Source organism: Gadus morhua, chromosome 12, assembly GCF_902167405.1.
Source record: "Gadus morhua chromosome 12, gadMor3.0, whole genome shotgun sequence".
NCBI lineage: Eukaryota > Metazoa > Chordata > Actinopteri > Gadiformes > Gadidae > Gadus > Gadus morhua.
The window spans coordinates 23482918-23495475 of NC_044059.1; the positions used below are offsets into that span (position 1 = coordinate 23482918).

The window sequence follows — 12558 nt, forward strand, 5'->3', positions numbered from 1 at the left end:
TCAAGAGCAAAATATACTAAAGGGGGTTATACTAGGTCAGCAGCTAATAGAGGCGTCAGGTGCACAGTATTGTATCTTGCGAACGTGTATCCTATCAAATGGCTATCGGTGAACGAAAAATGTGTCAGTCGGACAACGCTGGCAGCTTCTGAAGCCTAATGCGCTTTTTAACAAAGCTGTGAAGATGGCACGAAGGCGACAGACGCTTTATGCAAACCGAGTTTCGTTTAAGAACTGCAGTGACACATGGGGGCGGGAGGGGGTAACAGAGGGGTAGAGGGGCGAAAGCATCCCACCCTCTAGTAGAGAGCGAGGCACTGCTGCTCGAATCCGGTATTCCATCAGAGCAGCCTGTACCCGTTATAGGCTCGAAAATGCTCAAATTCTTCACTACCCGGGACGATGAAAACGAGAGCCTCTTAGGATCCATCACTGAGGGTAAGAATTAAATTCATTCACAGATCCCGTCGTTATCGGATGTTGGCTCTGCGCGTCTGCCTGTGATAGAAAAACGCTGATCTCGCATTCCGCTGCGCGCAGAGACCGCATCTTGAAATCGGATGCATTCGCATACATCCTGGTGTGCGCCTATGAAGGCATGATGTATCCTTCTTGGACTTGTTCAACTGATCAGAGAAGACCTAACAGCGAAATGCTTGAATATATTTTGCCTGATAAGCAGTGCAAATGTCGCATTGCCGTGCTCGCTTTTGCAAGCGGATTTAGCGGCGGTTTTTCACGTGTACGCTAAACTGTATGCGTCACTGTCCCGCGAAACAAGCGCAGTCAGGTCTTGCTTGAGCAAGCATCGGCGATAACAAATCATATGTTCATCTACCAGAAGGCTACGGCTGTGGATTTTTTAACCACCTGCATTGCAGTTCTTAGTTGATAGTTTTCATGTTTATATTTTTGCACACAGCGTTGTCGTGCACCTTGCAGGGTTGTGGTAGGCTAGTAAAGTGATTTCCCGCATTTTATATCTGAAGCCAAATGCCATGACGCTACAGAAACACCAGTCCCCGTTGGGAGGCATTAGAACTGGTCTGTAGGATCCCGCCGTCCGTCATCAAGGCTCCCTGCGGAGTCATCTCAGCAAAACAGCCTAGGTTTGATTAAGCCTAACGCACATCAGCTCTCCTTTCTCATTATTCAATTGATATTTATATTTTCTGTTCAACTTTCTTTCATCGAAGTGCTAAATTAATGATCTAGAATAAAGTTGGAATACGACTTCATCTCTATCATTATTTGCTTTTTAAGGTCGCAGATTATCCATACATCCCCTTGCTGCATCCATATAGGCCTACACCTATCACACATGACATGCCTGTATGACATTATTACAAAGATAAATACAAGATATTTAGTTCATTGAAGCAACATTACATCAAACTATGGAATAGAAACCCATGCAGGGATTCTTTTTGTTATTACAATAATCAGACGAATATGTAGGCCTAAAGAAGAGCGAGCAGCCCCTCTCATTGAACTCTGGTAATGTTATGCTGGGGTGTAAATCAGCCCAGGCACCTCTCAGGGGCAGCCCCGGGCTAAAGACAGAACCAGGGATCACTGAAGGCTCTTAGGCAGGGGTGGATGTGAGGTGAGCTGATGAATGGCCCCATATTGTTTAATGGTCATTACATATGGGAAGACGGCGTTTCCCACTAATGGCTCATTATTAGCATGCGTTTAAGCCGATGTGTGTGTGTGGGTGTGGGTGTGTGTGTGTGTGTGTGAGACGAGAGGCAGCCGAAGAATTGTGCTAACACAGGAGACCTGGAGTGCCTTCATTACCAGGCGCTTGGATGATTAATGTTTTGTGCTTCCTCATGGTTTTCTGAACACGGCGGCGCTCTGCTCTGAACAGATGAAGGCGACGCCCCCTCCCTGATGGACAGCAAACACCACTGGCTCAGCAGGCCGTGTCTCCTGGTGCTGCGAGACGGCGACCTCGCCAAGCCCGCCCTCAGCTACGATCAGATAAGAGCCCACACGCCGTCCTCCGGCACCCCCACCTCCCAGGGCCCGACGGTGCGGTGCCTGGAGAAGCCGGAGCCGGACTACCGGAAGCCGCAGCCCAAGGCGCGGGAGTCTCGCGGGCGGGAGGGCCACCGGAAGAGCGGCACGCCCCACCTGGAGAGCCAGTCCCAGAGGCTGATCCAGCAGCTCGAGGAGGGGCACTGCACCGTGAGCTCCATCTCCGCATGGGGGGAGAGATGTCTGAGACCGGACAGCCCTGTGAACCTGAGCCCCGCCGAGGCCAGCTGGCCGGAGGAGGTGGAGGAGGAGGAGAAGGAGGCGGAGGTGGAGGAGGAAGAGGAGGAGGAGGAGGAAGAGGAGGAGGAGGAGGAGGAGGAGGAGGCGGGGCTGCGCTCTCCGCCCTCCAAGGAGGACTCGGTGGTGGAGGAGAAAGAGCGCGAGGAGAGCGCTCTGGAGCAGCAGCAGCAGTCCTCCGGTGCAGAGACTCACAGCAGCTCCTCCTACTCCTCGTCCTCCGCTCATGGCTCACTCCCCTCCCATGATGCCGAGCGAGAACCACAGGACACCGGCTGCGACGATGACGACGACCACCACCACCACCACCACCAGGGAGAGGCGGAGGTGGACGCAGCCAGAGCGGCGGAGGTGGGGCACGGAGAAGACGACGAAGATTTCGAGGGAAAAGAAGAAGAACAGGACGAGGAGAAGAAAGAGGGCGCCGACGGGGTCGTGGCGTCCTCCTCGCCGCTGGACCCGGACAACGAGAGGCAGCTGGGGCGCGCCAGCATCCTGGCCAGGGAGCGGGGGGCCGTGCTGGGGGAGGTGGCCCCCCTGTGGGTCCCTGACGCCCAGGCGCAGGTCTGCATGAAGTGCCAGGTGAAGTTCACCTTCACCAAGAGGAGGCACCACTGCCGCGCCTGCGGGAAGGTGAGTGACGTACGAGACCGCCGTCCATTGTTTATCGAGGTGTTAGGGCTGTGCAATTAATCCGATTTTGGCTGTGATTTAGATTTTTGGGTCCAACGATCTCAAAACTAATCTAATCGATTTGAAAAAAATGTGGCTATTTCTTTATTATTTTTGCTAGATCCAGCTGCATACATATTATGGATACATTATTTTTCAAACATTATTGAATAGAAAATTATTTGAACATTTTCTAATCAAACATTTTGGGTATTTTTTGAAGGGGCAATTTCCAAACTCTCAGTTACAAAATGCTTTTTTGAGAGCAATGCTGAATATATGCATCATGTTTTCAAGCTCAAAAATAACCGTTTGAATAATCGTGACTTCAGTATTGACCGAAATGATCGAGCAGCCAAGGGGGTGTATTTAAGTCCAGGGTGTCCACTATCTTTTTGAGAGAGATTTAGTCGCAACGTGTGAAGTAGTGTGCGATAGCATTGTATTAATCAGTGTGTGTGTGTGTGTGTGTGTGTGTGTGTGTGTGTGTGTGTGTGTGTGTGTGTGCGTGTGTGTGTGTGTGTGTGTGTGTGTCTCTCTGTCTGTGGAGGTCTTCTGTGCTGTTTGCTCCAACCTGAAGTTCAGGCTGACCCACCTGGACGGGAAGGAGGGAAGGGTTTGCATCTCCTGTCACTCCTCTCTTGTGAAGAGTGAGTGCTCAGCATCTTTCACTGTGTGTATGTTTGTGTACGTGAGTGTTTATGTATGTGTGTGTGTGTGTGTGTGTGTGTGTGTGTGTGTGTGTGTGTGTGTGTGTGTATGTGTGTGTGTGTGTGTGTGTGTGTGTGTGTGTGTGTGTGTGTGTGTGTATGTGTGTATCATACATAGCTCTCAATGCTCAACCTAACATCATCTTTGGGTGTATGTGTGTGTTAATGTGTGTGAGCATGTGTGTTTGTGTGTGTGAGTATGTGTTTATATGTGTACATGTGTGTGTGTTTGTTTGTGTACATTTGTGTGTGTTTGTGTGAGTGTGTGTGCGTGTTTGTTTGTGTACATTTGTGTGTGTTTGTGTGTGTATATGTCTGTGAGTGTGTGTGTGTGTACATGTGTGTGTTTTCCTGTAATACATCTGTTTGTTTGTGTGTGAGCATGTTTGTGTATATGTGTGTGTGTGTGTGTGTGTGTGTGTGTGTGTGTGTGTGCAGGGAGCCCCCCCAGAGGGCGGAGGAGGGTGTGGTTCGCGGACGAGATCCTCTCCCGCCGGCGATCCGAGTCCGCCCCGACCACGCCCGTCCGAGAGCCCACCTTCTCGCCCCTGATGAGGCGAGCGCCGGGCGGGCCGACCCGCAGTCCCGCCGCGTCCCCTCAGTCGAGGAGGCGGAGCCAGCGACCTCAGGAAACGGCCATTAACGTAGGGAGGCCTTGTGCTAAAAGCTACCGTTGCTAACGCATTAGAGATACGTACATGTGGTGGTGTGGTGGCTAGGGGTGTTGGTGGCCGTTAGAGCCACGCCCTACCTCACCTCACCTCCGACCTGCTCCCTCAGGTCACGTTGGATAAGAGCGTAGGTTGACTTATGGTGAATAAATAGTTAATGAGCGGTGGACCTTTTAACGAGTAATTTCAACATTGATGCATACTTTGAGTTGTTTCCTGTCAGTCTAGCTCTGGCAATTTTCAAAATCACCCACACATGCATTAATTTCAATTCAATTCAATTCAATTATATTATATTTTTATAGCCCTTAATCACCTTTACAGTCTCAAAGGGCTTAACAGGCCTAATATTTATGACACCCCCTGACCCAAGCCCCCACAAGGGCAAGAAAAAACTCCCTTAATCAGCAAGGAAGAAATCTTTAAAAAGGAACGCAGTACGGGGGATCCCTCCATCGGTGGTTTAGCAAGCGCGCACCGGTCCTCGCCTGCCTCCCCTATGGCCCTGAACGCTTGGTTTAAACGGCCGTGTTTGCTCCCTGCAGGAGGCGTGCGGGCCGTACGGCTGGAGCGCGGCCGCGCTGGTGAGCACCAACATCAGCAGCTCCTCCAACCTCATCCCCCTCGACGGCCTGCCCCCCATCCTGACCTCCACCGGGGTCAAAGGAGGTACGCGCGCACGGCCTGACCTGAGGTTCCCCGTTGAAGAGTCTGGGATGGCGACGGATCTGTTGTCTGCGGTGCCGATACCCGCATTATACCAGGGTTTACATTTCATCCGTTTTGATTTATTCATATGAAAGGGTTTCCAATTTCCATTGACATACTATCTGGGACTAGTTTTGTTACATTACACGCGTTGGTGACGGACTCTTTTGTTGTATTGGGGAAGTGAGATCAATGCATACTGTATTATAATGTGTATATGTGAGTGTGTTTCTATGCCACATGCCTCTCTCAGATTACACTGTGGAGGAGAGACCCTCTGAGATGCTGCTGATTCAGGAGCTGGAGAACGGCCGGCCCAAACCTCTGGTGTTTGTCCTCAACGCCAACCTGCTAGCCATGGTCAAGATGGTCAACTGTAGGTCTTATCGTTTGTTTATCCTTTCTACCTCTACGGTCATCTGCAGTATATTTGGATACATGCAGAATGTTGTCGTTTTTTTTTAAAGCAAGGGCAAAAGTTAATTAAAGGAGACATATTATGGTGTTTTCCCAACAAGTAAACATAGTATTTGAGTTCCAGAAAACATGTTTTTGAAGCTGTTTGCTGGAAATAGCGTTTAGGAGAAAAAAATCTCGCCTACCGCTATTCCCCTCTGTTTCAGTCCCTTCAGAATGCACTGTTTCTGGTGTGTATGTGCGCATTGGATGATATTATGAATCATAAAGACTGCGTCTGACGTCTCTGATACTTCCACAACAAGTAAAGACTCATAGTGGGGGATATCTCTGCCATGGTTGAGAAGAATTGGGGGAAAGGAACTTTGGCCTTGACTCTCTGAAGTCCATGAACCGCGACATGGAGGAGAAAGGGATTGTACTCCGGGGAGATGAGCTGCCGGACTGCCGCCGCGCTCCCCGCGCCGGAGCTGCCGGACCTGCCAGCTTCGGCGAGCAGTTCAGCTCCCGGAGGACCCCCGCCGGAGCAGTCGGAAAGCTTCGGCGACAGTCCGGCGGGGGCAGCTCTGCGGCATTCCGGCAGCTCAGCTCTGGGAGTTCAATCCCTTTCTCCGCCGGAGCTGCCCTTCAGCGGCTGAGCTGCTGGGCTGCCGTCGAGCTGCTCGTCCGCTTGTCCACAAAATCTTAGCTATGCTCTGATTGGAGGGGTGTGGGGAATTGGGAGGTAATATTCAAGTGAGCCCCCTTCCTACGTAGGAGGGGCACAAAGATTGTATGCGTGTGGGAGCACCAGAGACCCAAAACAACACCCCAAATCCAAGGAAAAGTGTTGTTTTCATAATATGTCCCCTTTAAGGCATTTTATTTTGAAAATCTCCGATTTGCTAGTCGCGCTTCAAAGTAAAAGTACCCACCCAACCACATTCAATACCGGGCTATGTGGTGATTGTGTGCAGATGTAAATAGGAAGTGTTGGTGCGTGACCTCCAAGGGAATGCATGCCCTGGGCCAGGCGGAGGTGGTGGTGCTGCTCCAGTGCCTGCCGGAGGAGAAGAGCTTTCCCAAAGACATTTTCAGACACTTTATCCAGCTGTACAGAGACGCCCTAACAGGTGAGACGCACAACCACTATCATAACTGCAATGTTTTATTCAATTTGATATACCATATTCAACATATTCCTTTCTGATTATCTAACCCATCTAAAGGTATTAAAGGTGACATATAATACAACCAGGGTTATATATACAGTGTTATTAGCCGTTACAAGCCGTTTTCAAAATCTGCCTCGTCTGACATCAAAAGTGGGCGTGTCCACCTAAATGACGGATAGATGAGCATCGTTTGCTACAGTCCACTAGGTGGGCTAGTAGGCTGATCTATCCAGCACACATCTAGGCGGACACACCCACTTTTGACTTCAGAAGAGGCCGATTTTCACGGCTTGTGATGGCCAATCCCACTCACACCTGCTGGTATAACATCTCACCGCTCAGGTTTTGATGAATTCATCCCCAAACATCAACTGGGCCCATCCCACCAACAACACTGTCACACCCTCCCTGTCCCCTGTGGTCCCCAGGGAAGGTGGTGAAGCACCTGTCCCTCTCGCTGTTCCGCGGCAGCTTCCTGGGCACCGAGGAGCACGCAGGTTTCCTGTACGTGGGCGCCACCCTGCAGTCGCTGCAGGGCCTGCCCCTGCCCAACCAACCCTACCTCTTTGCCTTGCTGGTCCACCAAGCGGAGCTGGCCTGGGCCAAGGCCTTCCCCTTGCGTCTCATGCTCCGACTGGGCGCCGAGTACCGCTGTGAGCCAGCCCATTGTGTGTGTGTGTGTGTGTGTGTGTGTGTGTGTGTGTGTGTGTGTGTGTGTGTGTGTGTGTGTGTGTGTGTGTGTGTGTGTGTGTGTGTGTGTGTGTGTGTGTGTGTGTGTGCGCGTGTGTGCGCGTGTGTCTTGGATTTGACCGGTCGACACTCGACACTCGCTGTTTCTGATCAGATCTGTGTGAGAAAGCATTACTGCTGACTGTCTGTGTGTGTTTGTGTGTGTGTTGGTGTGTGTGTGTGTGTCTGTCTGCGTGTTAGTCTGTGAAATACGATATGCAAACACTGGTTGCATATCACAAATAAAAATGTGTGAGAACGCAGAAAGAGGAGGGAGAAAGATTCAGCAGAACATAGTTCCTCATCTCTGTCCTTCTCTACTGGTGGTCTCAGTTTACCCCTGCACGCTGTACAACTGTCCTTCTCTCCTTTTCTCCTTGTGATCTAAGTTTACCCCTGCACTATGCACAACTGTCCTTCTTTCCTTGTGGTTCCAGTATACCCCTGCCCTCTGTTCATCTGTCCTTCTGTACTTCTCTCCTCGTGGCTCCAGTTTACCCCTGCCCGTTGTTCATCTGTCCTTCTGTCCTTCTCTCCTCGTGGTTCCAGTTTACCCCTGCCCTCTGTTCATCTGTCCTTCTGTCCTTCTCTCCTCGTGGTTCCAGTTTACCCCTGCCCTCTGTTCAACGTGCGCTTCAGGAAGGCGTTGTTCGGCGAGACGGGACACACCATAATGAGGCTTCTGGTGGTAAGTGGACGCCATCCATCAGAGTAATCAGCGAGTGCAGCGAGATGCCATGGATTTATTGATCCAGTGGTACATTCCCATTTGCTCTGATAGGATTTCAGGAACTACCGCTACAGTCTACCCGTAGTGCCGGGCCTCACTGTGGACCTGGAGGCCCAGAAGACCTGCATCAAGATACCAAAGGACAGCCATAATGAAGTAGGGAGCCACGCGGCCACATCACCACTGCTAATGCACTTTAACACTTACGGTTATAGCAGGGGTTTCCCGCACTTGGGTCGAAGCGATGGACATCAGATTGACACATTTTTTATTCAAAAAAATTAGTCTAAAAGGGTTGAAAGGTCACGTGGAGGACTTGTGAATACGAATGCTGATTGATGGTGGCTGAATGAGTCGTAGCCACCAGCGAACCTCCGCCGATCACCGGAGCATTGATTGGTTTGACGTGATGTGTGCGGAAGCAGATGCGTGTAAATAGAAGACCTGAGCAAGCGTTTCATGATCGTACTCATACCTAATAATGTGGTCATAAGGCACATTTTTTTATAAACTTTAGGTGAGATTGTTAAAGGTTCGGAATTCCTCGTCAACTATCCCAGCCAGCCAACCTTTTCCCTGTCGCCCCCCCCTTCCTCTCTCTCTCAGCTGATGAAGGTGTTAAACAAGTCTAACGAGCACGTCCTGGCGATGGGGGCGTGCTTCAACGAAGCCGCCGACTCCCACCTCATCTGCGTGCAGGGGGAGGACGGCCAGTACCAGACCCAGGCCATCAGCATCCACAACCAGCCACGCAAAGGTGAGCATCCCCCCCCCCCCAGCCCCAACCTCCAACCCCCAACCCCACCCCCACCTCCAGTCCACAGCCAGGTAACCCAGACAAAACCTGGCCGTCGTCTGAAGAAGCAGAGGTGCTGTAAAAGGTGCGGTAGGTACGATCCAGACGGGAACTCCCTATCAGGTGTCCCTCAGGGATTGTACTTGGACCCATCTAGTTCAGCCTTTACATAAGTGGTCTGCACAGGTTTGGGGGTGAAGCTATACCGGTGACACGGTCAAGTGAGGCTGAATCCAGACTCTGTGCATCCATGAGCCACTGTGCTGCCTAGGTCAAATGACCTAACGCTCAAATATCTAAAGTGATCAGAAGTTTAGATACCTTTGTATATCGCTGTTCCGCGGTTCAAGATGTCGGATGTCCAACAGTGTTGCCACAAAGTTTATAGACGTCTTGATTCTCGCACACATCACATGCGTGTATAACAAGCAGGGGAGTGGACAGGCCAACTCATCTACACTCAAGCCAGCAGACTCCCTATATAAACAAACAGTATGGACACTAGACAGGAAAGCCCTGTAGCTATTACCACTTCAACGTTCTCACAAAGTACAACCTGTTAAGCTGGCGAAACATGATCACTCTTAAATACAGCATTACTCCACTCAGCACCTTCGTGATCAGTCTCTCACATTCTACTCAACCAGTTGGACACTACACAGTGAGCAGTTCCACATCCTCAGTGACAGCATCCATCGCAGGAATGTAACAATGGACCAACCCCTAACTGCAGCTGCAGCACATACTGCTCCTCATACACAAAGTGATACTAAAAATCTACGATGCACTCACTCAAACACCTCAAGTCCCTACACTTGTTTACTGATGCTGTGTGTTTGATGCGTTGTGTTGTATATGGTCCATATCTTTCCAAAACAAATGTATTCTCTCTTTGTCTTTAGATTTGTCATGCAGGTCCATAAATGTATTTTAATGTATGGCCTGCCAAGTGACTATATGACCTATCCCCTGCCAACTGTCAATGACAAATAAACCAGTCAATAAACATTTCAATCTTAGAGAAATAAAGAAGTTAGCCCACAGTGCATTTCACTCCCTTATAGGTGACCAAGGGCTATGGCATTTCAAACAGGTTACCCTCAAATTATAGCTATCAAACCTCACCTACCTTTACGCCTTCATCCAGCATTAAGATGCATCATGTCGTTAAGGCGCAGGTAGTGGTCATTCATCTTTAAAGACGGGAGAAACTTTTTTGGCATGAGTAGAAGGCCAAGTGATCTAATCTTAACTTGCCATAATCACCATGATGAATTTCCAATGTCATCACGTTAAAAAAGCATTGCATAAACCCTGGTATAACACTAGGGGGCACTCTGTGTTCCCTAGTGGTAGTGTAGCAAGAGTGTTACTTAACTGTATGTTCACCGTTGGTTAAGTTTGTTTTTTATTTCTTTGATTCAGTCACAGGCTCCTGCTTCTTTGTATTCAGTAGTGCCCTGAAAGGATCCGCGGGATACCTGGCCAAGTCCAGCATCGTGGAAGGTAGGATGAGCAGCTCTGTACTAGTCCCTCCAGCCCATAGAGAGAACCCATGTGACCCCTTACATGATAACTCTAGTTCTAGAATGTTCATGCCTACTTTATGTGTTTAATGTAAACACCCCTTCGTTAAGCTTCATTTAGAAGACGTGGACCTGTTTGTGCCTGCGTGTGCGTGTGTGTGTGAGTGTCTTTGTGTGTGTGCCTGCATACATTCATAACTAACCGCTTGTGTAGGCATGTGTACGTGTCATGTGCATGTGTGAGTGCGAGTTTGTCCCTCTGTTTTGTGTTTGTGTGTGTGTTCCTCCTGTACTGCTATCCCTTCCCCAACCCCCCCCCCCCCCCCTTCCTACAGACGGGTTGATGGTGCAGATCACCGTGGAAACCATGGCGGACCTTCGCCGGGCGCTAAGAGAGATGAAAGATTACAGCGTCACCTGCGGGCTGCAGGACCAGTCTGACAGCCAGGAGCACGTTCGGGTCGACTGGCTGGAGGAGAAGTGCGTGGTGAACAAGGGGTGAGGGAGAGCAGTCTCACCTTTTTTAAGTGTGCTCAGAGAGAGAGAAGCTCCCCTGTGAGGACACTTATGACTGGGAGAGAACACAATGGAAGGGAGTGTCCCATAGAAGAATAGCCCCATATTACACACGAGAGAAGGCGTGCGTAAAACACAGGCCTGCAATTATTACTCTAATGCTGATGAATGGTGGTGGTGTTGTTGTTGTTGTTGATCTGGGCGTATTAGACGGGGCATTATGAACCAAGAACGTTGCATTAAAAACCGCACAATGCTTCTGTTTCCAAGAGTAATTAGCCCCATTGATGGTAAATCCATGGAGTCCGTCAGCAGCATGAAGATGTTCCAGAAGTCTGAGTACAAAGAGAACGGGAAGATCATCCGCTGGACTGAGGTGGGCCAATGGATATATGGGGAACAAAATCGGAACGGAGCTTGTCGTGTGTTTTGCCTTTGTGTGGACAGAGTCAGTGTATATCTGTGTATATTCACACTCGTATCTTTAGGTATTCTTTCTCCAAAGAGACGCCGATCCAAAGAGCGGTCTGAGTGACTCTGCCGAGCACAGCCGGCTCACGGAGCGGATCGCCCGTGCCTTCTGCCTGGCGCTTTGCCCGCACCTGAAACTGCTCAAGGAGGACGGGATGGCCAAATTGGGGCTCCGCGTCACCTTCGACTCCCAAGAGGTGAGAAGAGGATCAGAGGCTGCTTTTCACAAAACAGACAACTTACACTCATTGTTGTTTCGTTTTTTTTTCTTCTTTGATATTTATCAAATAGTGGCAGGCCTACGAACTTCAAGCGATGTGTTGTGTGAGGGGGAGTTTCCCAGCTCCCCCTCACGCCACTGAAACAATGGCATGTTTTCTTTCTCTCCAGGTTGGCTTTGTTGCCGGGAGCAACGGCCAGCCCCTGCCGGCGCCCTACCTCAACGCCCTGGACGCCGTGCTGATCCCCGTGGTGCACAGCAGGCGACGCCGCAGCGGGGACCACCCCGTCGTCATCGAGTTTGTGTTCTACATCCTGGAGAACATCACCTAGATCTCTGACAGTGTGGCGCCGTGCGGTGTGGTGGGTGTGCCCGCGCTCTGGCTCGTAGCGTAGCGGGGGTTCTATCCTTCTTGACCTTTCCTCAACTTTCACCTCCATCCTTGACCTCCGACCTCCATCCTCCATCTCAAGGCTCTCGCCGATGGCATCTAAGCGGCTCGCCGTTACGCCATTCGCTCGTCGAAAGGCAGACGATCTGTTCCACGGGATCAGAGACAAAAGGAGCCCGACCCAGACCTCTCTACAGCATCGCTGAGCAGACAATCTGTGCAAAATTGAAGACCTACGATGGGCCAGAGCAATACTACACTGCTGCTGCAGCAGGGACTTTAGTCGTCGCATACATTCACGTCGCATTCATTGTCCCATGTTCAACCCAATATTTTGAGAATGCCTTCGAAGTGGGAGCTGGATTCAGCCCCTAAACCTTAAACTAAATCAACGAGATAAGCGAATGACATGAAGTAGCATAACTTAGGACTCCGTAGTCGTGCGATGCACTCGGAGTGAATGCCTGTAGACTGTTTTCATATTGGATGCATTTGAATTCTTGATTGCTCATTAAATGCAAAGTGGCCAAACGTAAATGAAATCGAATGAGTCATTTCATTGATCCG

At 50.2% G+C, this 12558-nt stretch overlaps 1 protein-coding gene across 1 annotated transcript; it reads left to right on the forward strand.

Annotated features, from left to right (window-relative positions):
• The first annotated feature begins 374 nt into the window (after window positions 1–374).
• Window positions 375–12528, forward strand: zfyve9b (zinc finger, FYVE domain containing 9b). Its single transcript, XM_030371724.1, has 17 exons — window positions 375–438; window positions 1874–2283; window positions 2341–2913; window positions 3503–3602; window positions 4101–4306; window positions 4879–5002; window positions 5295–5417; window positions 6415–6570; window positions 7041–7265; window positions 7947–8029; window positions 8123–8227; window positions 8678–8828; window positions 10293–10373; window positions 10729–10891; window positions 11180–11285; window positions 11398–11577; window positions 11771–12528. Exons 1-17 carry the CDS (start codon window positions 375–377, stop codon window positions 11930–11932), a joined length of 3012 nt encoding a protein of 1003 aa, XP_030227584.1. The 3' UTR covers window positions 11933–12528.
• Window positions 12529–12558: the final 30 nt, after the last annotated feature.